General features: G+C 36.5%; 1 protein-coding gene and 1 long non-coding RNA gene across 2 annotated transcripts; both read left to right on the top strand.

Annotated features, from left to right (window-relative positions):
* Nucleotides 1-5,452: 5,452 nt before the first annotated feature.
* LOC131659615 (uncharacterized) lies at nt 5,453-8,800 on the top strand. The gene has a single exon (XM_058928784.1). The coding sequence runs from the start codon at nt 5,453-5,455 to the stop codon at nt 8,798-8,800; it is 3,348 nt and encodes a 1,115-aa protein (XP_058784767.1).
* A 12,872-nt stretch (nt 8,801-21,672) lies between these two features.
* On the top strand, nt 21,673-24,627 carry LOC131620419 (uncharacterized). The gene is made up of 5 exons (XR_009289107.1): nt 21,673-21,895; nt 22,444-22,536; nt 22,938-23,087; nt 24,152-24,248; nt 24,350-24,627. It is a non-coding gene; the product is annotated as an uncharacterized LOC131620419 (long non-coding RNA).
* The last annotated feature ends 291 nt before the right edge of the window (nt 24,628-24,918 follow it).

The following is a 24,918-nucleotide window of genomic DNA, read 5'->3' as shown; positions in this document are numbered from 1 at the left end:
CCGTTCTGATGTAAATTTGTAAAAATTGATTGTTATGATGTAATCTCTCTTCAAATACCATGGCTAAATTTCTTCATGCTCACTGATGAAAAGCCCTTGAGAAGAAGCTAGCTTGCTAGAACTCCATGGTGCTGAGGTGATATCGCAATATCGAATGAATCCTCATCCACGTTGGTCTGACCATTACCATTCTTGATTTTAAAGCATTTCGTTTTTTCTGCATAAACCATAAACAAATCGTATCAGTACATTTTCTGCTTAAAATTTCACAAAGCAAACCGTGTTAATCTAGTTCGATTTTAGACTTACCGATTGAAATCCGCGGATGACCCTAACGCAATCGTGAAAGCGCTTATACGCAAAATCTCACGGGATTGTTATGGAGATCGGATTTTGGTAGGACGCTTGTCGATTTTCTTCGAGTCCATTGTGATTCTTTGTTTGTGTTGAAAACCGAACCATGTAGCAACGCGGGTATGCTTCAATTTCTGATGGGGCTGAACGTTTGCCGCTTAGGGTTCAGGTTGGGGTTAGGGTTTTTGATGCATAATTGTTGTTTAGGTTCGTTCTGCTTGATTAATCGTAAAAATCGGTGAGAGGGGGAGAAATCGAGAGTTGAGGGTTAAGAGCGTTCTTTTGCTCTGTTTCATATGAGCGAGAGAGAAGGAGTTGGAACGAGTATTGAAAATAAGGGAGAGTTATATTTTGTTTAAGTTTATTTTGATTTTATTTAATTTAATTTGTTCTTTATTTTCAATTAATGCATTTAATTATAAAATAAATAAAAACATTCCATGAGATTTTTGTGGGGTGGGACGGTTTTTCCCTTTTTTTTTTCTCCCATACTTAATTTTTTTCTCTTCCTTTTTTTAATATAGATAACTGTAATTGTTTTTTTTCCTAATTAAATTAAAAAAGATTAAGAAAAACAACTCAGGAGAGATTTTAAGGGGAGGGACGCTACTGCTTTCTCACCATTTTTTTTCTATTTATTTTTATTTTTATTTACTCATTCTTTTCTCTAATTTCTTTACTAATTATTATTTAGAGTTTTTTTTTTTTAGAAGTTAATTAGGTTTTTTTTGTGAGTTTGGCCCATGATAATTAATGGGCCTAGTTCATTTTTATTTATAAACCCTTTTTCATCGATACACCTCTTTTTTTTTTCCTTAATTCATATAAACTAATTAAGTCATTGATACAACTCATTTTCTCACTCAAACAAAATTTATAAACTTTGATCAACACTAAGTTCTTTTTTTAAAAAACTTCTTTTTCATAATCAAAAACACTTATAATTGAATCGAGTTTAGTTCATAATGGATGAATCAAGAGGGGTTTGTACGTACTTGTACAAGTTGCTCTAAAGCATTTAGGCGATGGCCGTTAAGCTTTTGTTTGAATGCTTTGATTCCATTAAAGATCCTTAAAATTCAATTTGTCTCACCTTTCTCTATAAAACGTTTTTTTTATTTATCAAATCAATTTCGGTTTATAATGGATGAATCAAGAGGGGTTTGTACGTACTTGTACAAGTTGCTCTAAAGCATTTAGGCGATGGCCGTTAAGCTTTTGTTTGAATGCTTTGATTCCATTAAAAAACCCTAAAAATTCGATTTGTCTCATTTTTCAACAAAATACTAAAAGTAAACGATTTTAACTCATTAAAACTCTCTTTTCATAAACACATATTGGTCAATATCAAACTTTTTTTTTTTTTTTCCTACTCGTATTTACATCTAAAAAGAAAACTCTGAAAAATCGAATTGAGTTTGGTCTATAATGGATGAATCAAGAGGGGTTTGTACGTACTTGTACAAGTTGCTCTAAAGCATTTAGGCGATGGCCGTTAAGCTTTTGTTTGAATGCTTTGATTCCATTAAAGACCCTTTAACTTAGTTCGCAACACTTTTTTTATAAAAAAGCGATTCACACGTCGTTCATTAAAATCAAACAACAAAAATTCGTAGTTTTATCCCGAACTACGATTGCTCTGACTTTCCCATTGCACTAGGGAATACGTAGGCACAAGATACGAATGTCTTGGCGAGCACGATAATAAAAAACTTTAATTTTGTTTCTTTCTCATAATAATAAGAACGCAAGTAAATATCACGCTAACAATTAATCACAAGAATAACTAAATGGGTCCCATCGAGTACGATGGAGGTAAGGGGTGCTAATACCTTCCCCCTACTTAACCGACTTCCGAACCCTAATCTGGTTTTCATATTTATTTTATCTTTCTTTGTGGGTTTTATCATTATTTTCCCTTTCCTTTTGGAATAAATAAAAATCTGGTGGCGACTCTGTTATATTTCGAATGTTCAAACGCTCGAATATTTTTGGCCGGCCGCTACAGCTGGCGACTCTGCTGGGGATACCTAAGAGAGTCAACCCTAATTTAGTTTTATTGTGATATTTGCTAACTTCATTTACTTGCTTATTTATTGTCTTTATTATATCTTTGTTTGATTTCTCATTATTTTGGTTGGAATCTTTTGATTATTGGCGCATGTGAGAAAAAGCTCTACACCCGAGCTCGAGTGACACGTAAGATAAGATGGTGGTCTAGTATTAAACTCGCTTGACGTAGTGTCAAGTGGGAGGTACTAAAACCCCGACTGGAGTAGGTCCTTTAAGGAAATGCCTGTGACTAAGTAAGTTATTTACTTGGGCTATGATGTTTTCAATTCGGACCGCCGACTCTGGGGACCTTTAGAAAAACCCTAAACCATTGACTTTTAGGAAATGGTGGTTTCGCACCCAATTTGCGTAACGTAACTATTATCGTGGATAAGTGCGAAAACCACACTCAGAATAGGCCCCATTTAAAAAAATAAGATTTGGATGGCAAGTTATTTGCTAGATGGTCTAAAGTTTAAAAGGGGCCCACAACTCTGAGAACTTTGTTTAGAACCGTATCAAAGAAGAACCTTAGAAATTGAGAGCTATTTTGTGTCGAATAATCATGATGCTTGGAACTCAAATAAATCATAAACATGCATTGCATTCAAACATCTTAGCATTTGCTTTTACTTTCAGGGAATTTAAAAGATTTAAGTTGCATTGTGAGCATTTGAAAGCTAGATGGCTTCTGAAAGAAGAAACACCATTCCTCTCAAATTCAGAGCACCTAATGTGGATAGTTTGCAAAAGTTGAGTACAAGCCTAACGCCTTTCAAGGTAATGAGTTTTAATGTAACTTATGGGAGAATACTTCCTTTGTTGGATGTAGATGTGGATATGGCGGCGTTAACTGCTTTGGCTCAGTACTATGACCCTCCTCTCAGATGCTTCACCTTTCAAGATTTCCAATTAGCCCCGACTATCGAAGAGTATGAAAGGATCTTGAACCACTACGTGAAAGATCATGATCCGTTTGTGAAGTTAGGTGAAAAGATAGATCCTAAAGAGATAGCTGAGGCATTATATCTTGAAGAAGATGAAGTAGCACCGCACCTAAAACCAAGAGGAGAAGTCAAAGGCTTCACAAGAAAATTCCTGGAAAATAAGGCTAGAGATTTGGAGAAGGCAGAGAATTGGGAAGCATTTAGTGCTGTCTTGGCATTGCTCATCTATGGAATTGTCCTTTTCCCTAATGAAGAGGATTTCGTAGATCTACCTGCTGTTGGTGTGTTCTTGGCCAAAACAGCGGTCCCTACTCTTTTAGCTGATGTGTATTACCATCTCAGCATGAGACATGAGAAGAAGAAAGGAACAGTTCTTTGTTGTGCTCCCTTGCTCTACATTTGGCTCAAAGAACACATGCCTCGACAGAATGCGTGGATTGAAATACTGGATAATCTCAAATGGTCTCAAAAGTTAGCTTCCCTCACTGCAAATGCTGTGTTTTGGTACACCCATGATTGGGCGATAGACAGTCTCATTCACCATTGTGGCGATTTCCCTAATGTTCCATTAATAGGCTCTCGAGGTTGCATCAATTACAATCCTGAAGTAGCTCTGAGACAACACGGATATTCCATGAAGAAAGAGCCAGAAATAGGATTATTGAAAGAATTCATTATAACAGATATGGGAGCTAGTGACCCAAGTATGTTGAAAAGAGTAAAAAGAGCATGGAGTCGAATTCATAGGAAAGGGAAAGAATTTGGGAAGAGAACACTCATGGTTGAAGAACCCTATTACAAATGGATAATGGAGAGAGTTCAAGAGATCAAACTCCCTTATAGCATTGAAATACCTGTGCCACCGCAAGCAACAGAACCTACTCACATCACCATGGAGGAAGCCAATAAACTCAAGGCCGCCAATCTAGAGTTAGAAAAAGAGAAAGAGGATATGAGGATAGCACTCCATCGAGTCACTGAAGAAAGAGATAATTTGAAGTGGGATCTCAAGCAGAAAGAAGAGCAACTCGAGAAAGAAAAGAAGAGGGCCGATGTTGAAAAACACAAAAGACAGGTAATAGGTGGAGGATTGGAAAGTGCTAGTTGTGAATTAGCTAATCGCAATGAAGAGTTAGTAGAGGCAAAGAAAGTGGCACGTAGATGGGAGCATTGGTGGAACTTAGCTACCAAACAAAAAAAGGAAGAAAGAGAAAAGCTTGAGGCTAGGATTTTAGACCTTGAAGCCTCCCTCAGAAACACCAAAGCACAGTTAGTTCAAGAAAGTCGTCTCAAAGAAGAAGCTCTAAGGGCGATTCCTGGCAATTATGATGAGTGGAGAGAACTCCGTGCTGCTTTAAATGACAGTCAAGAGCGAGAACGACAGTGGACAGAGGTTTATGAAGACTTGAAGAAACAAAGTTTGGAATGGGAAGGAGAATTCCAACGTTTGGAACACATCATACACACCAAAGAGGCTGATATTGACCGTCTGAAAATAGGATATGAGGAATACTTCAGAAAGTTCTCCAACCTAGTAGAATTCTGCAATGGGCTAATCAGAGAGATGCCAGTGAAATTACACGATGCTATGAAGTTTGTGGAGGATGATGATATCCCTTATCCGGTCCGTGACTTTGTTAGATTCTGTGAAGACATGTTAGAGAGATTCAGAAGAGAGGTGAAGGAGCTTAAAAGGAAAAGAGCATTGGAAGGAGTGTGATTTGCTTTTATTTATTTTCTATATTGTAATCATTATTGTACTGACACACAAAAAGGAAAAGAGGTGTCATTATTGTATTCTATTTCAAAATGAATGAATGAATGAGAACTTGTAGTTTCACTTTTACTCTCAAGCTTCTTTACTTGCTTTCAAATGCTCCAAAACGACTCTCCAAATTTATACGATTCCCTGAAAATAAAATAATCAACGCATTCTATATCCTCATCCATTCATACGCATTCACATTCATACATTTATTTCTCTTTTTTTTGAAAATAAAAGTTCATTTCCGCCTTTTACCGTCTCCAGAAGAAGTGTCCAAGTCTCCAAGCTGTTTCATCGACACCAGTACTTAACTCGCGCCAACGCCAGACGCAGAATGGAAGACCTTGAGCAAGAAAATCATGAACTTCGCGATGAAGTGACTACTCTCCGCGCAGGGGTAGAAAGATTAACTGCTTTGGTAGAGACTTTGATGGCTGCTCAGAGTACTCAAGCTCAGACTGGGGAACAAACCGCTGCGATGTCGGAAATTCTTACTACTACCGTCTCCATAGCTCAAAACACTGGTCATTCATTCCATCAAACGACCAGTGGTTTCCCATGGGGCATGTCTCACAACTTCATACCCGAAGGATATCAACACGCTAGTGGAACTATGCAAACTACCGCTACGATGAATGGGGCTCATTTTGTTCCTGGAGCCACTCAAGCCATTCCCACGATGGTCTTTACTCCGCCTATCCCTGGAGTTGCTAAATTTATCCCGGTAATGACTACGACCCCAACTCTGGTACATACCGTGCCACAGACTGAGGAAGCCATTTACCATGTTGACCCAAATGAAGGAAACGAAGTTCGTATTGATTTCCAAGATCAGTTCCAAGAGATACGAAAAGAGATTAAGGCACTCAAAGGGAAAAGTTCATTTGGAAAGAATGCTTATGACATGTGCCTTGTGCCGAACGTGATAGTTCCGGCCAAATTCAAAGTACCTGATTTCGAAAAATACAAAGGGAATTCATGTCCTCAGAGCCATTTGACCATGTATTGCAGAAAGATGGCTACTCACACCGATGATGATAAGTTATTGATCCACTATTTTCAAGATAGTCTAACTGGCGCTGCTTTAAGATGGTACATGGGATTGGATAGCTCCCATATTAGTTCTTTTGACGACCTTGTAGAAGCATTTATCCGACAATACAAGTATAATGTTGACATGGCTCCCGATAGGGACCAACTCCGAGCCATGGCACAGAAAGAGAGGGAATCCTTCAAAGAATATGCACAAAGATGGCGTGAAGTCGCCGCCCAGATTTCTCCACCCATGGAAGAAAAAGAAATGACAAAGGTTTTTCTGAAAACTCTTAGCTCGTTTTATTATGAGAGGATGGTTGCAAGTGCCCCGACAGACTTTACTGAGATGGTGAATATGGGAATGCGACTTGAGGAAGGTGTCCGTGAAGGAAGATTGGCCAAAGAGGGAAGTTCTAGTGGCGCCAAAAAGTTTGGGGGAGGTTTTTTTAAGAAGAAAGAACAAGAAGTTAGTGCTGTTTCGTATGGAGCGCCTGGAAGAAAGAACAACTATCGATCACAACACGTCGCGGCTGTATCCAATACAACTCCAACAGTTTCAGCATATCAACCCCAATTTCTTCAACAAAATATGCAACTACAACCTCAACAACAAACTCGTCCGCCACATAATAATCAGCAAAATAGAGCGCAGAGAAAGACAGAATTTGATCCGATACCCATGACTTATACTGAGTTGCTTCCTGCCCTCATAAAAAAGAATCTCGTGCAGACTAGGGCTCCTCCGCCTGTCCCAGAAAACATCCCATGGTGGTACAAGGCCGATGACTTTTGTGCTTTTCACCAAGGTGCACCTGGTCACAGTACGGAAAGATGTTACCCATTGAAGTTGGAAGTCCAGAAGTTAGTCAAGAGCGGTATGCTGACCTTCAAAGATGTCAATCCAAATGTTCAAGCTAATCCTTTGCCTCAACATGGGGCAGCTTCTGTGAATATGGTACACGGATGTCCTGGGAGATACCAAGTTTTCGACATTCGCTATATTAGAGGATCATTGGTTAGGATGCATGCTGGTTTATGCAGACTTGCTTATTTTCAACATGACCACGCCGCATGTACAATTTGTTCCAGAAGTTCACGTGGATGTCTCGTTGTGAGGAGAGACTTGCAAAGGCTGTTGGATCAAAGGCTCATAACCATTACGTACGATAGAAACGAGGATAATGATGTCAATGTTGTGGCCCCTCATTTCAATATACCCAAGCCTATGGAGATGATCTACGATAGCCAGAATTCCGCTGTTTCTCCTTTGGTAATTTATCCATCTGGTCCGGTTCCTTACACTTCAGACAAAGCAATACCTTACAAATACAACGCCACTATGCTTGAAGAAGGAAGGGAAGTTCCAATACCCGATGTGCCTTCTGTTGATAATATTGCTGGTATGAGCAGAGTGACCAGAAGTGGACGCGTGTTCGCACCGTCGTCTCAGAAAAGAGTCGAAATCCCAGTTAGTGAGCAAGTGCCAGTGAGAAATCCAATGGTGGATTATGAACCAAGCTTTGTGGAAGGGCAATCTAGTGGGACAAACGCTGGTACAAGTGATGATGAGATTTTGAAGTTGATCAAGAAGAGCGAGTACAAAGTTGTCGATCAACTATTGCAAACTCCTTCTAAGATTTCTGTGCTTTCCTTGTTGGCGTGCTCCCCAGTGCATAGGGAAGCCTTGATGAAGATTCTGGATCAAGCCTTCGTCGACCATGATGTGACGACTGACCAATTTGGTGAGATTGTGGGAAATATAACTGCTTACAACAACCTGAGTTTCAGTGATGAAGATCTTCCTGGAGAAGGCAGAAATCATAACCTAGCGTTGCACATTTCAATGAATTGCAAGTCAGATGCTTTATCTAATGTATTGGTAGACACTGGTTCATCTTTGAACGTTATGCCCAAATCCACTTTATCTAGACTTTCGTATCAAGGTGCTCCAATGAGATATAGCGGGGTTATTGTCAAGGCTTTTGATGGGTCAAGAAAGAGTGTTATTGGAGAAGTGGACCTTCCAATGAAGATCGGCCCACATACCTTTCAAATCAAATTCCAGGTAATGGACATCCATGCTGCGTATAGCTGCCTATTGGGTCGCCCATGGATCCACGAGGCAGGGGCAGTTACCTCCACACTCCATCAGAAATTGAAGTTCGTAAGCAATGGAAAGTTGGTTACAGTGGATGGAGAGCAGGCATTAGTGGTCAATCATCTTTCGTCATTTTCCTACATTGACGCTGGTGAAGCCGTTGGAACTCAATTCCAAGCACTTTCTGTGGTTGGCAAGGATGTTGAAAAGAATGGGACATCTATTTCTTCTTTGAAAGATGCACGCCAAGTGGTTCAAGATGGTTCCGCTGTGGGTTGGGGTCAAGTTTTGAGTCCGCCCGATAACAAATTTCGTGAAGGTCTTAGTTTTTCTCCTACATCTGCAAGATATAGTAAGCAAGACACTGTTACCCGCCCGATGCAAGAGATATTTCACAGTGGAGGTTTTGATCACCCTACACCTCCTGAAGTAGATGCTGTTATTGAAAATGATTCTGAAGAGGATTCGTCAAGCTTCGTGGTGCGTGGAGTAGCTTGCCAGAATTGGAGTGTTGTTGATGTCCCGTCAGTGGTTCACATTTCTAAGTAATGCCTTTTGTTGTTGTTTATTTTGAAAACCCTTCCGCTCTGCCCAAGGCGGAAGAATATGCTATGTTAGGGCTTCATTAAAATAACTCCTTTTGCTCTGCCCAAGGCAAAAGAGAATGTGTGTCGGGCTTTGTTTCAAATTTTTGATATCATCAATAAAAATGTTATTTTGTTTCCTATATTTTATTTTTTACTTTTCGCTTTTCTGGAAAATGGTAACCTAAAAAACCTGAAAAAAAAAAAAAAGAAAAAAAGAGAGAAAATAATCACTTTCAATATCTGCATAAAATTCTCGCATTCATCAGTTTCTAAAATCAAGCATAAATCATATGTGCAGATTAATCCATGATAAACCCATTGAAAATTATGACCCTATGCCCTCTCCCAACTTTGATTTCCCTGTGTTCGAAGCTGAAGAAGAAGGTATTGAAGAAATTCCTGACGAGATCTCCCGTTTGCTTGAACAAGAACAGAGGACCATTCAACCTCACGAAGAACCAATAGAAGTGATTAATTTGGGTTCTGAAAAAGACAAGAAAGAAGTTAAGATTGGGGCACTGCTCGCTGAAGACGTCAAGAAAGGATTGATAGAGTTGTTGAGAGAGTACGCTGAGTTGAAAACCTGAAAGGGCGACTTAGGCAAAAAAGAGCGTCTCGGTGGACTGAAAACCCGAAAGGGCGGTCCAGGCAAAAATTAGAGACATAAAAAGAAAATAGTCATCCTGATAGATTGAAAACCTGAAAAGGCAGTCTACGCAAAAGTTAAGGATTACGGCAAGTAACTGCATTTAACCGGATCCGATCACTTGGAAGCAACCAGAGATTCTTCATCAAAAACAATTTCGACTAAGGCGGGGGCGCAGTTGGAATTCAAAGTTGTTAGGGAGAATAGTGTTCATTATATTTCAATGTAGTCTTTTCCATTTTATACCATTTTCCAAACTTTGTAATGATCTATGGAGTCATGCCTTTTGTGGACTACCATTCCATTAAATAAAATTTGAGCCTTTGCCCCATTGCTTGTTGTTCCTGTTTTATTTCCGCCTCTCGTAAAATTTTGTTTTTTTTGATGATATGTTTTTTGGAACTTTTCATTTTAAATAATAAACCTACTCTTTTAAAAAAAAAAAAACAACACTAAAAAGGTTTTTCCTCTGATTTACGAATCCAAAAGGGATGTCAACAATTATTCCAAGGGTGGCTAAATCTCCAAGCACAGAGTTGGAGCAATCCTCCCAAACAGATTACCTTAGTGACATGGTTCGCGGATATCTGCATGTGGTGGTTTACTACCTCCATTGGGTACTGAACTTGAATAAATTCCCCAATGGTCCTCGGAGTTTAGTTTCCTCCCCTTCAAAGCGGAGTTAATGGTCATTTGGCCCCCATCGAGACATCAATATTAAGAATTTTGGACCATAAATTTTGCTCCAAACGTGTGCTATCATCCCACCAAGAGGTTCAAGCATTATAACGAAATCAAACTCCATCAGTGATTTTTGTTGTTCCCCAGTTAGGCTTGCCAAATATTTAACCTGTACTGTGAAGTTCTGATTGTTATTAATACAAGTATCCTTGGTTTGTTTTGTCAGCATATGCATGACATTCATACACTCATACTCACACATTTCGTGCATATTTGCATTTCCTAATGACCCCAAACCCACGTTGGTAGTATCTATTACCAAGTGGCATACCTTTTCTCTCCAATAGAGTGTCAGCCCTAAGCAGAAAGGTGTCTATCCTTCTAAGCTCCCCACTGAGTTTATCCTTCGTGGGAGTGTTTGCTTTAGCTTTCGTTTCACTTCTGGATAAGATAAATCCTTAGATGAGTTTATTTCCTCACAAGGAAGAATCTTGGTTGATTGTTTCTTTCTAGCTCATTCCTGGATTGATTTTTGTCTCTCAAATCAATGAAATTTGGATCAAGAGTGTATTTATTTTTACACCTTTGATAAAAAGATTCCTATACCTTCAGTAAAAGTTGGTATCCAGATGACCAGATTCCCGCATCTTCAGGTAAAAAGTTGGTATCCAGATGACCAGATTCCCGCATCTTCAGGTAAAAAGTTGATGTCCAGATGGAGATTCATGTACCTTCAGTAAACGTCGGTGATTCTTTCATTTTCTCTACCTTCAGTAAAAGTTGGTAGTTCACCTTCAGTAAACGTTGGTGTATCTTTCATTCCTCTACCTTCAGTAAAAGTTGGTAGTTCACCTTCAGTAAACGTTGGTGTATCTTTCATTTCTCTACCTTCAGTGAAAGTTGGTAGTTCACCTTCAATAAACGTTGGTGTATCTTTCATTTCCCTACCTTCAGTAAAAGTGGGTAGTTCACCTTCAATAAACGTCGGTGACTCTTTTGTTTTTCTACCTTCAGTAAAAGTTGGTAGTTCACCTTCAATAAACGTTGGTGTATCTTTCATTTCCCTACCTTCAGTAAAAGTGGGTAGTTCACCCTCAATAAACGTCGGTGACTCTTTTGTTTTTCTACCTTCAGTAAAAGTGGGTAGTTCACCTTCAATAAACGTCGGTGACTCTTTTGTTTTTCTACCTTCAGTAAAAGTGGGTAGTTCACCTTCAATAAACGTCGGTGACTCTTTTGTTTTTCTACCTTCAGTAAAAGTGGGTAGTTCACCTTCAATAAACGTCGGTGACTCTTTTGTTTCTCTACCTTCAGTAAAAGTTGGTAGTTCACCTTCAGTAAATGTTGGTGTGTCTTTCATTTCTCTACCTTCAGTAAAAGTGGGTAGTTCACCTTCAATAAACGTCGGTGACTCTTTTGTTTCTCTACCTTCAGTAAAAGTTGGTAGTTCACCTTCAGTAAATGTTGGTGTATCTTTCATTTCTCTACCTTCAGTAAAAGTCGGTAGTTCACCTTCAGTAAACGTTGGTGTATCTTTCATTTACTCTACCTTCAGTAAAAGTCGGTAGTTCACCTTCGGTAAACGTCGGTGTATCTTTTGTTTCTCTGGTGGTAGTTTGTCTCTTGCGACACCTTATTCCATTAATTTTCCTCATATACATTCATACATATCATCTCATATGCATATATGCAGTTCTTAGGGCCAAAAATTGTGTATTTTTTGTATTTAAGTCCCTTCAATCACATCGAGACGAAGATTTCAATCTTCATGCCTCTAGATTGAAGACACTTAAATAGGGGCATCTGTCATACCCAATTTTTGCCCCATACATTTCATTCCACTAAGTCATTTGCATATCATTCATTCACTCACTAAGGCATGAGTTCAAATAATAGACTTTTGTAAAAAATTAAGGTTTTTGCATAAGGTCATGAAATTTTGGTTGACTTAGGTCCTTGTTCTTTATTTGATTGGGACGTTCCACTTGCCTTGGAAGTCATTTAGCCAATGACTTGGCCCTAAATGCCTCTTTTAAGGTTAGGGCTTCATTCATCAGGAATTTGATTCAATCATCCAGTCAAGAATCATTTGGTTATGTTCATTGGTTTCGGGTGAAGTTGTGTTTCTTTGCATTGAGAATGCAAGATTAAGTGCCAAGTTTGCAAAAGAATAGCGAATGTTTGATTCAAGAGTTCAAAGGACGAAATTCATAAGGATGTTTCTTTATGGTTGGAAGTGAATTTACAAGAGAATTTCTTTAAATTACAGAGAATATTTATCTTTCAAATGCAAAGTCCTAAAAGCCTAAACCAAAAACTACAAGTTACATAAATTTGATTCCAATCATTATTTTTTTTATATAGCTTTTGTGTTAGTCTTCGAGCATTCTTCGATTGTCAAACTTCTAACCAATGCTTTTAACATCCTTGCATCACCTTCCATGAAATAGCCCTTGAAACAAAAGACAAGAAACCATAAGATCAAAGCAACATGGCTTAAGTAATTGTCCATAAATTTTGCAACAAAATGAGATTATGCAGGCCCATTAATAGTTGGTTCAAAACAACAAAATCAGCCCAAATTCATTATCTACCCAAGGCTTTGCTGTCCACAGAATAAAACAAAGCTGCTGCCCTGCTCTCACCATGCTGCTACCTGTATCAGAAAATAGCATGAAAATGGAAAAAACACAGGCTGCTATACCAAAAGTTCACTGCAGAGTTTCCCAAACTAATTCCAAACCAGATTTTTGAATCCATCCTAACCTAGAATGATGTCCAAACCTAAGCACTATATATCCACATACTGTTTCATTGGGAGGAGGAGCGGCAGCCACACTTGGTCACTAAAAACCCTAATAGAACTCAGTAAGAAAGGAAGAAAGAACCACCCTTCATTCACCTCACCAAAGGCTCTCCTCTCTCAATGAATCAATAGAGTTTCACACTGAAACTCTGCTTGATTTAGCCTAAGAAACCTGCATTCAGCCCACCACACAGAACTAGAAGCAGAGATTCAGTAAAAGCTAGAAGGAGAAGGTATAAAAGTGTACCTGAAACATTGTATTTTATTACCGTTCTGATGTAAATTTGTAAAAATTGATTGTTATGATGTAATCTCTCTTCAAATACCATGGCTAAATTTCTTCATGCTCACTGATGAAAAGCCCTTGAGAAGAAGCTAGCTTGCTAGAACTCCATGGTGCTGAGGTGATATCGCAATATCGAATGAATCCTCATCCACGTTGGTCTGACCATTACCATTCTTGATTTTAAAGCATTTCGTTTTTTCTGCATAAACCATAAACAAATCGTATCAGTACATTTTCTGCTTAAAATTTCACAAAGCAAACCGTGTTAATCTAGTTCGATTTTAGACTTACCGATTGAAATCCGCGGATGACCCTAACGCAATCGTGAAAGCGCTTATACGCAAAATCTCACGGGATTGTTATGGAGATCGGATTTTGGTAGGACGCTTGTCGATTTTCTTCGAGTCCATTGTGATTCTTTGTTTGTGTTGAAAACCGAACCATGTAGCAACGCGGGTATGCTTCAATTTCTGATGGGGCTGAACGTTTGCCGCTTAGGGTTCAGGTTGGGGTTAGGGTTTTTGATGCATAATTGTTGTTTAGGTTCGTTCTGCTTGATTAATCGTAAAAATCGGTGAGAGGGGGAGAAATCGAGAGTTGAGGGTTAAGAGCGTTCTTTTGCTCTGTTTCATATGAGCGAGAGAGAAGGAGTTGGAACGAGTATTGAAAATAAGGGAGAGTTATATTTTGTTTAAGTTTATTTTGATTTTATTTAATTTAATTTGTTCTTTATTTTCAATTAATGCATTTAATTATAAAATAAATAAAAACATTCCATGAGATTTTTGTGGGGTGGGACGGTTTTTCCCTTTTTTTTTTCTCCCATACTTAATTTTTTTCTCTTCCTTTTTTTAATATAGATAACTGTAATTGTTTTTTTTCCTAATTAAATTAAAAAAGATTAAGAAAAACAACTCAGGAGAGATTTTAAGGGGAGGGACGCTACTGCTTTCTCACCATTTTTTTTCTATTTATTTTTATTTTTATTTACTCATTCTTTTCTCTAATTTCTTTACTAATTATTATTTAGAGTTTTTTTTTTTTAGAAGTTAATTAGGTTTTTTTTGTGAGTTTGGCCCATGATAATTAATGGGCCTAGTTCATTTTTATTTATAAACCCTTTTTCATCGATACACCTCTTTTTTTTTTTTCCTTAATTCATATAAACTAATTAAGTCATTGATACAACTCATTTTCTCACTCAAACAAAATTTATAAACTTTGATCAACACTAAGTTCTTTTTTTAAAAAACTTCTTTTTCATAATCAAAAACACTTATAATTGAATCGAGTTTAGTTCATAATGGATGAATCAAGAGGGGTTTGTACGTACTTGTACAAGTTGCTCTAAAGCATTTAGGCGATGGCCGTTAAGCTTTTGTTTGAATGCTTTGATTCCATTAAAGATCCTTAAAATTCAATTTGTCTCACCTTTCTCTATAAAACGTTTTTTTTTTATTTATCAAATCAATTTCGGTTTATAATGGATGAATCAAGAGGGGTTTGTACGTACTTGTACAAGTTGCTCTAAAGCATTTAGGCGATGGCCGTTAAGCTTTTGTTTGAATGCTTTGATTCCATTAAAAAACCCTAAAAATTCGATTTGTCTCATTTTTCAACAAAATACTAAAAGTAAACGATTTTAACTCATTAAAACTCTCTTTTCATAAACACATATTGGTCAATATCAAACTTTTTTTTTTTTTTTTCCTACTCGTATTTACATCTAAAAAGAAAACTCTGAAAAATCGAATTGAGTTTGGTCTATAATGGATGAATCAAGAGGGGTTTGTACGTACTTGTACAAGTTGCTCTAAAGCATTTAGGCGATGGCCGTTAAGCTTTTGTTTGAATGCTTTGATTCCATTAAAGACCCTTTAACTTAGTTCGCAACACTTTTTTTATAAAAAAGCGATTCACACGTCGTTCATTAAAATCAAACAACAAAAATTCGTAGTTTTATCCCGAACTACGATTGCTCTGACTTTCCCATTGCACTAGGGAATACGTAGGCACAAGATACGAATGTCTTGGCGAGCACGATAATAAAAAACTTTAATTTTGTTTCTTTCTCATAATAATAAGAACGCAAGTAAATATCACGCTAACAATTAATCACAAGAATAACTAAATGGGTCCCATCGAGTACGATGGAGGTAAGGGGTGCTAATACCTTCCCCCTACTTAACCGACTTCCGAACCCTAATCTGGTTTTCATATTTATTTTATCTTTCTTTGTGGGTTTTATCATTATTTTCCCTTTCCTTTTGGAATAAATAAAAATCTGGTGGCGACTCTGTTATATTTCGAATGTTCAAACGCTCGAATATTTTTGGCCGGCCGCTACATCCTTGACTTGAGCATTTCCTTCATGAGTCATTTTCAAGGACTCATATATGTCATAGGCCGTTTCCCTGTTAGATATCTTCTCATACTCAGCATGAGAGATAGCATTCAGCAAAACAGTTCTGCATTTATGATGATTCCTGAAAAGCTTCTTCTGATCATCACTCATTTCTTGCCTTGTCAGCTTTACGCCACTGGCATTTACTGGATGTTTGTAACCATCCATCAGAAGATCCCATAGATCACCATCAAGACCAAGAAAGTAACTTTCCAGTTTATCTTTCCAGTATTCAAAGTTTTCACCATCAAATACCGGCGGTCTAGTATAACCATTGTTACCGTTGTGTTGCTCAGCAGAGCCAGATGTAGATGTAGACTTTGCATTTTCATCAGCCATCTTTTACTGAAGCGTTTTTCTCTTCCTGAATCTTTTCTAAACACGGTTAAGTGCTTGCACCTTAGAACCGGCGCTCTGATGCCAATTGAAGGATAGAAAAACACTTAGAAAGGGGGGGGGGGTTTGAATAAGTGTAGCTTTAAAAACTTGACAGATAAAAATAAATTGCACAGTTATTTTTATCCTGGTTCGTTGTTAACTAAACTACTCCAGTCCACCCCCGCAGAGATGATTTACCTCAACTGAGGATTTAATCCACTAATCGCACGGATTACAATGGTTCTCCACTTAGTCAGCAACTAAGTCTTCCAGAGTCTTCTGATCACACACTGATCACTCCAGGAACAACTGCTTAGATACCCTCTAAGACTTTCTAGAGTATTCTGATCCACACGATCACTCTAGTTACAACCTGCTTAGATACCCTCTAAGACTTCCTAGAGTATTCTAATCCACACGATCACTCTAGTTCCTTACAACTTAATGTAATCAATTCTAAGAGTATTACAATTGCTTCTTAAAAGCTATAATCACAAACTGTGATATTTCTCTTAACGTTTAAGCTTAATCTCACTAATATATTACAACAGCAATGTAGTGAGCTTTGATGAAGATGAAGATTCTGAGCTTTGAATAGAACAGAGTTTCAGCAAGTTAATATGAGTTGTTTTGTTCAGAATCGTTAACCTTGCTTCTCATCAGAACTTCATATTTATAGGCGTTTGGAGAAGATGACCGTTGAGCGCATTTAATGCTTTGCGTGTTCCGTACAGCATCGCATTTAATGTTATACGCTTTTGTCAACTACCTCGAGCCTTGTTCACGCTGTGTCTACTGACGTTGCCTTTAATAGCTTTTAACGTTCCTTTTGTCAGTCAGCGTAGCTTGCCACTTGTACTTCCTTCTGATCTGATGTTTGTGAATACAACGTTTGAGTATCATCAGAGTCAAACAGCTTGGTGCAAAGCATCTTCTGATCTTCTGACCTTGAAGTGCTTCTGTGCGTGATACCATCAGAACTTCAGTGCTTCTGATCTCATGTTCTTCTGATGCTTCCATAGACCCATGTTCTGATTCTGCTTCGACCATCTTCTGATGTCTTGCCAGACCATGTTCTGATGTTGCATGCTGAACCCTTGAGACAAAGCTTCTGAGCGCTGAATTATGCATACTCTTTATATATTTCCTGAAAAGGAAATTGCATTGGATTAGAGTACCATATTATCTTAAGCAAAATTTATATTATTGTTATCATCAAAACTAAGATAATTGATCAGAACAAATCTTGTTCTAACAGATATTTGATCAGTTAGGTTCAGATTCAACCTAAAATTTTAAATCAGACCAACCCACAGCAATTTGAGCCCACTTCCGACTATTTGAAATTTTCATTTAATTGAGATCGATTTCAACTATATTGAATTTTTTAGGATTTAACATGTCACTCCCTAAATTATATCTGACACCCTCAATTCTTCTCAATTTCAAAATTGTCCATAACAAATTTGGGGACTGACAAAAACGAAATTTCCAGTAAAGAACTAAATTTTTGGTAGTTCATTTATAAATTTTTAGTATGAATATTTTTTAAAAAAATAAATAAATTTTTTTATACTACTGGAATTTTCGGTAAATTTTGAAAAGTGTTGTAATTTATTGGAAAATTTGAAATTTCCAGTAGGAAAAAAAATTTCTTTATCGAAGATGAACTACTAGATTTATCAAAAAAACTGGTATTCTTTTTAAATTTCCGATAAACAAGAAAATAAATTTCAATAAAATTTTGTAAGGGCATAAGAGTAATAGCACTCATCATTGAAGGATGCCAGATATAATTTTGATGGTGACATCTTGAATCATCTAGTTTTTTGGTTTAGCAGGCAATTGGGTCATATCAAAATTCAAGCCCAATTTTAAAATAAATTACATTTTTTTTAATGGGAAATACTCATTGCATCCATATACATACTCACAAACCCGCGGTGAAAACTCTAAAATATCCCTATATTTCGGATATGCATATTCGAAATCACTTTCTTTTTTTTTTTAAAAGTGTCTTCAGATATACATATCCGGAATGTTCTAGGGTTTTTCACAAAACGCAAACAACCACCTCTTTCTGTTTTCATTCTCTTCAATACAAAATTTTCACTTCAAACTCATTTGTACCAAATTCTATTCAAAGCATTCCTACTCTATAACTCACATCCAAGCATTCATAAGGGTTCAAAGCTCCATTAAAATTGTACTCAAAGCTTCAAGAAATTGTAAGTTTCCATAACTTTCCACTCTAGTGAGGGACTTTATAAGTCTATCAGGATACTAACTGCAAGTATACAGTCTAGTCGTTTTAGTTTTAAAAGATATATAACCCACAAAGACTGAGGATCAATATAGTACGATCTTATGTTATATGTTAGCTAAAGCTATTGATTTCTTGGTTGTTGGGAACGAAAACTAAATATGATTTTTAATAAATAAGATGTTAAGAGTATTGGTATGTGATAGCCGCACGTCCAGGTTCAATAAATCATCAGCATAAATTAAGTATATAAATACTTTTCAGAATACGTTATTCGAATTAAAAACCCTCTTCTCACACTCTCGTGTTTATTGATTTAGATTATAAAATCAGCCCTAAAGTTTGCTCTCGCTAAATCATTTAATAACTGAAATTACTTTTTGAAAATCAAATAAAATATAATCAACTCTAAAGCGCTCTCGCTGTATTTAGAGTTGATGTTTGATATCTACTATCCGGTAAAAGACCTCAAACTCTCGTTGTGTTGATTTTAAACCTTAGTTTGTAATTTACTTTCGTAACAAAACAATTTAGTATTAATTCTAGAAATCAAAACCAAAAATATTTTTAATTAGTTTTTAAGCCAAATCATTATCGAACCCGTCGGTTCAGTGACCTTACATACTAGTGCGGGGGAATTAGCTAGACATGCTTTCGAATATAAACATACAGAAAAAATAAAAAGACATAAATTAAGGCATGGCAATTGAACAATATAATAGTGAAAGCATATAAATTAGGAACCTGGGATTAAATGCAAAAATTGGAATTATCTTCAAGTACCAAAATATTCTTTAATACATGAACATAATTCTTCTTCGATTACACTTGAAATCCAAAACTAAAAAGTCCTAAATCTTTGGTGCAATAGTCTCTCAATTTGAGAAGCTATTGCTTATGGAAAGTAGTAAAAGGGGCTGGAAATTAAAGGTGCAGAAGAATTGAAAAATAGCTGTAAAACTCAATTTGCAGAGAAAACTGAAAACAATGACGGAAGGGAGAGAGATACAAATTTGGTAACTGAATGCTTTTTATAGTCACTTGCCACGACCTACTCTCCGTGGAATGTAGGGAGCATCACGTACTGGGTAGAGACTTGGTCACCAAAGAATCTAGGAAGAACTGAGCTTGCTTCTGGTACGTGGGCTTTTCTGGTTTAATTCACATTTAGGCTTGTGTCGTTCGTAACAATGGTGTGCCGAGGGGCACACCTTTCTCTTCTATGACGGACGTGACACCCTCTGTGTCGCTCGTAACACTCTTTTGTCATGGCTTCTTTTGCAGACACTTCTGCTTCATAGCAGAAGTGTGTTGTTTTGGTTGTTTGCTCTTCATTTCATCATGTAGCTTCATTTTGGCTTGAATAATTATAAATACCTGAAAACGCAATAAAATACCAATGCGAAGTAATATAATCGATAAAGACGGAGAAATAATTCATGTAAATTAAGCCTAAATGCGATACGATTTCGTGTTATCATCTAGCTTTGAAATTCTATTAGGGCTGTTAGAAATTAGGATAATGTTGTAGGTTGAAGTTATTGTAGTTCAATAATAGTTTTTAGATGGAAAAAATTAGATTTTGGATGAGTTAGGGAAAGAAATGGAAGTCTTCCAAAAATGGATTTTCGCATGTAATTTCTGAAGTGCATATCCGAAATCACCTCTGACCAGTATCGAATATGCACTTCCGAAATTGGCTCTGAGTAGTTTTTTTTTTAATTTTCAATTATGTTTTTATCGTACTCTTACTAGTGACATTTTTCAAGAAAATGGCTGACAACCAGGCATCGACCGATCGACTTAAACATGGGAGGAAGATACAGGCAGCCTCAACTCGCCGCGAGAGATCTGCGTAATAAGGAGTGACTCGGGGTCGAGTCTGAATCCAAGTCCAAATTGATGGGGATTCGGCTGTCTCAGGCGTCTTCCTCTTGTGAGGTGGAGGAGGTGATACATGAGGAGGAGGAGGTACCTGATGTTCACCATGAGTACGACGAGGATGCTCAGGATGCACAAGAGGGCGGCTCCCCAGGAGGGCGGTACCTGATGTTCACCATGAGTACCTCATATTCTTGGTTGACATGTCCCTCTTTGTGGATAAAAGTGCAACCTACATGGACATGACATACCTCTGGTACTTTATTGATTTGACTACAGCTCTCGAGTGAAACTAGGGGGCCGCCATTCTGGTTTACATATACTAGAAGCTGAATGAAGCATGCAGCTGGAGAACCAGACAGTTGACTGGCTCTTGCACACTCCTCATGGTACATTTATTTTTAATTATATCACATTTAATATGTTACACTACTAGAAATACACGGATTACCTGCGGAATTTCCTGCGGAATTTTTTCCGCAGATATACCTGCGGAATTTCCTGCCATTTTATTAAATAAAATAAATTCTGCTGCGGAAAAGGATTTTGCAGAAAATTCCGCAGGAATACCTGCGGATATTGCTGCGGAATATATATTTCCTCCAAAACATTTAACTATAAGAGAAAATCCGCAGGTAATTCCGCAGGAAATTTTCCTGCGGATTTTGCTGCGAAAATATATTTTATATAAAATTAAACCACGATACTAAATCCGCAGGTAATTTCGCAGGAAATATTAATTTTTACTAAAACCACACTGTAATACAAAATCCGCAGGTAATTCCGCAGGAAAGGTTCCTGCGGTTTTACCTGCGGATTTAATATATTTCAATATTTTAAAAAATTAATCATTATTTTTTTTATTTTATTAATTTTATTTAGAGTGGTTTTTTATTTAGTTTAATTTTACTTTTTTTTATCTTAATTTTTTTTATGTTATTAATTATTTTTATAATGTATTTTAGTTAATTTTTGTTTTTAATTTTAATCTTAATTTTTAATAAAATAAATAAATGGTATGTAGATTTTGAATATATATATATATATATATATATATTTAATTTTTCAACTTATTATATTTTAATAATAGGATTGTTTTATAAAAAATTAAGGATTTAATGAAAATACACTGACAGTGTAAAGCAGTTTTACACTGTCAGTGAAATCTAAACCGTTAAATTATATAAAAATTTGACTTTTTCTTTTAATTAAATATAAAGTATTTATTTTTAAGGGTTCTGATGTATTGATCGTGTAAGCTCAAAAAAATTACACTGATAGTGCAGTACCTTTAAGCTCAAAAAATAATAGGTATGAAAATTTTTAAAAAATAAAATTGTAAAAATTTAATTTGATGGAAATTTATATTTTAAAAAAAAAATTGTAAAAGTTTAACTTGATGGGAATCGAACCCACGTTTCAAATCAATTAACTGCACTATGTGAACCTCTAAGCTCTTTTTTTTTGTTACATTGATTTGTTCAACAAATTACTCACTCTCACGTTTAAACAATATTCAAAAACCTAAGAAACCACCACTCACTCATTCTCACGTTGTAGCTACTCAACTTCAAACACCTAAAAATCACTTCGTTCTTCTCTTTGTTCAACCGTGTTCTGTTGCCATCCCCGCATCTTCGTCGGTGTTCTATTGCCGCAATCTCGCCGGAGCCTATCGTTGTGGTCTTCTTCATCTTCACACTTCAACTCAGGTATTCTCTTGGCATTATATACATTTCGTTCCTCGGAGTCCCATCACTGCATCTTCACACTTTAGTAAGAAATACCAGTGCTATCAAGTTATGGCTTAAGCTAAAAAATCAATTGAAATCATGAATGTTACAAGAGTTTCAGTTTCCATAGCTAGGGTTTTGTTCCTGTTTTTCTGATGTGGTAAATTTGTTCCTATTCATTTCTGAAATTAGATGATTTTAAGTTAGGTTGAATATAAACTTATGTGATTTTTGTAAACAAGGTGTTTGTTGAAATGATTTTAGTCTTAGGCTTCAAAGTGTTGTCTTGTAACTGGTGAAGGGCTTAAGGCTCTTGGTATGGCAGTGAATAATGGTCTTGAAGAATTGGCACTCATAAACTCTGATGTGGTTTAAAGGGAGAAAGGATTGCTTGCAACTTTGGGTCAACTTAGTTGTCGTGTTCATTGGAAATGATTCTGCTCTATTTAAACAATAACCTCTACTCATTCTATCATTTCCATCTGCAATTTTAAATGACCTGACAATTATAGGTCCATCTTCTGCAGGCTTCTTGCTACCCGAAACAGGAGCTTCAAGGAAATCACCACCTTTTGCTTTGATTGCTTGTAGAAAGAAGGTTTTTCAGTCGCAATTAACACGTAAGGTCTTATTCATGTTGGTTATTCATTTCCATGTTGGTTTCTTGCATTCATTTGGTTGATTTGAAGGTGAGAGGATGTAAAGGACTCACTAGTGTGTATATTAAAAGTATGTCAGGGACTTGTGTCCGTACAACAACTTTAATCAAGGAAATATATACAAACTAAACTCTCTTGATATATACAAACAAACTATAGAGATGAATTTCGTAAAGAAGTGTAAGAGAGTATGGGGAAGCAGCAAGCGATTGTGTGATGCACAAGACAGTACTCGCAGTGGCAGCTACAGAAAATTATCACACAAGTGTCACAAAAAGCAAAGAGACAATAATACTAAGAAACCAACAATTTTTTATCAAAATTTACTTAACTCTAACTCGTGTGATCTTGTCCGAACGCAGGTATTAGAACTTGGAATCGTAGTTCATTCGGTGGTGATAGGACTTTCCCTAGGAGCCTCGAGTAACACATGCTCAATAAAAGGTTTAGTTGCTGCACTTTGCGCTCATCAATTGTTTGAAGGCATGGGTCTTGGTGGTAGCATTCTTCAGGTAATTAAAATACAGTGTCTAGTAGTTACAAAGAGAACAGTCCAAAAACACTAATTACTGTTGGATTGCTTAATGGAGCATCAGCTGGTCTTTTAATTTATATGGCTTTTGTTGATCTTGCTGCTGATTTCATGAGTAAGAGGATGCAGAGTAGTATTAAACTTCAATTGAAATCTTATATGGGTGTATTTCTTGGCGTTGGTGGCATGTCTCTCATGGCTAAATGGGTTTAATTTATTGGTGTAATAGAACCTATTCTTAGTTAGCATTGCCTAAATGTTCTTGTATTTCTTTATATTAGAAAGGGGAGATTGATATTGTGAGGTAGTTTGTTTTACCATTCTGATATATTCATATTTGAATAAATAAATTGAGATTAAAGTGATACTTATCTCTATTGCTTTCTACAAATATAATGAAACCTGAGGTTAAGAGAGTCTTCCAGAAACTTATAGACAAATACTAACATAGCTACAGATATCACAAAATCTAGTATTGAAACTATTGTACAATTAATCTAATCAAGGTTTAAGAACAATAGCAATAGCCAGCTCATTCACAAGTAATAACACAGTGGCTTCTAGTTCTTCCTAAATCTTACAGTAGATCCTACATTTAAAATAATTTGGTTCTTTGAAGAGAAGTTAGGATGCAATGTTTTTCTGTTATGGGATATCAGTTATAGCACCAATTAATTGGATTTTTATTCATATATGCCTTGATGGATTTTTATATCTACGATACCACGATGAAATAGATCTACTAAATATAGATCTTACCACGTTTTTTATCATTGTTCTTTACAAATATTGATCATTCTTGATGATTCTTGATACATCAACGGTATGTGTAGTGATCTTTTTTATTATCTATGAAAATTGATTAGTGTTCATTGTAAATATAACAATGGATTGGATTGAACACCCTCTAAGGTTATTCAAAATCTATGATTTCTCAAACAATTCTACAGGGCACCATACAATGTAAAAAACTCTACTTATTTATTTATTGAGTGAATTACTTGAACTTTTAACAATAATTAAGTAATTTATTTCTTTTTCCAGGCTGCATATTGTCAGGTTGTCTCAGACTATGTCCGTTGTCAGATTTATGGAGTTCCTCTAGGTGGAACAATTGTACAACAACCGTTTGCTATTGGAGGTATATGACTGTTAAAAACATGTTAACACGCTTTTTAGGGATCTTCCTGTTCAGCTCTCTGTGAAACCTGATTTTTGGTGCATCTTTCTTCCTATACCCAGGTTCCTGGAGCAAGTTCATCGCGTGAGCCAAAGAAGAAAGAACAAGAGTCTCCAAAAGTTATGACAGGAAGACGGGCAATGAGGGCACAGAAAAGGGAAGCTGCTAATAAGGCAGCTGAAGTGAAGCACCAGAAGCATTTGGATAGGTTGGGTAGGAACTAGGATATATTATTATAGTAACAAGTTGTTCTATGAATTTGAATTTGTCTTATCTAATGGCACCACTATACACCAAAGAAAAAAATATCATTATAGTGGATAATATATATATTAACAAGTTGTTCTATGAATTTGTCTTATTTAAATTCAAAGTATTTTAAATTAAATTTTAATTTTTATATTATGGTTATTTTAGTATAAAATTAATAATATTTCAAGAAAAAATAATTTTTTTGGTTTTAAATTTCCTGCGGATTTAGCTGCGGATTTACCTGCGGAATATTTGCTGCGGACTTAGCTGCGGATTTACCTGCGGAATTTGCTGCCAATATTATTACCCACGAAGGTTTTAGCTGGGGACAAGAAACCGCAGGAAAATCCGCAGGTAACGTGTTTCCTGCGGAAATTTA

This window comes from Vicia villosa, linkage group LG1 (genome assembly GCF_029867415.1).
Source record: "Vicia villosa cultivar HV-30 ecotype Madison, WI linkage group LG1, Vvil1.0, whole genome shotgun sequence".
In the NCBI taxonomy this organism is placed as follows: domain Eukaryota; kingdom Viridiplantae; phylum Streptophyta; class Magnoliopsida; order Fabales; family Fabaceae; genus Vicia; species Vicia villosa.
This window is presented reverse-complemented; position numbering and strand designations above follow the sequence as displayed.

Excerpts from the sequence above, each read along its gene's own strand:
- LOC131659615 (XM_058928784.1), top strand. The coding sequence starts at position 5,453 with ATGGAAGACCTTGAGCAAGAAAATCATGAACTTCGCGATGAAGTGACT.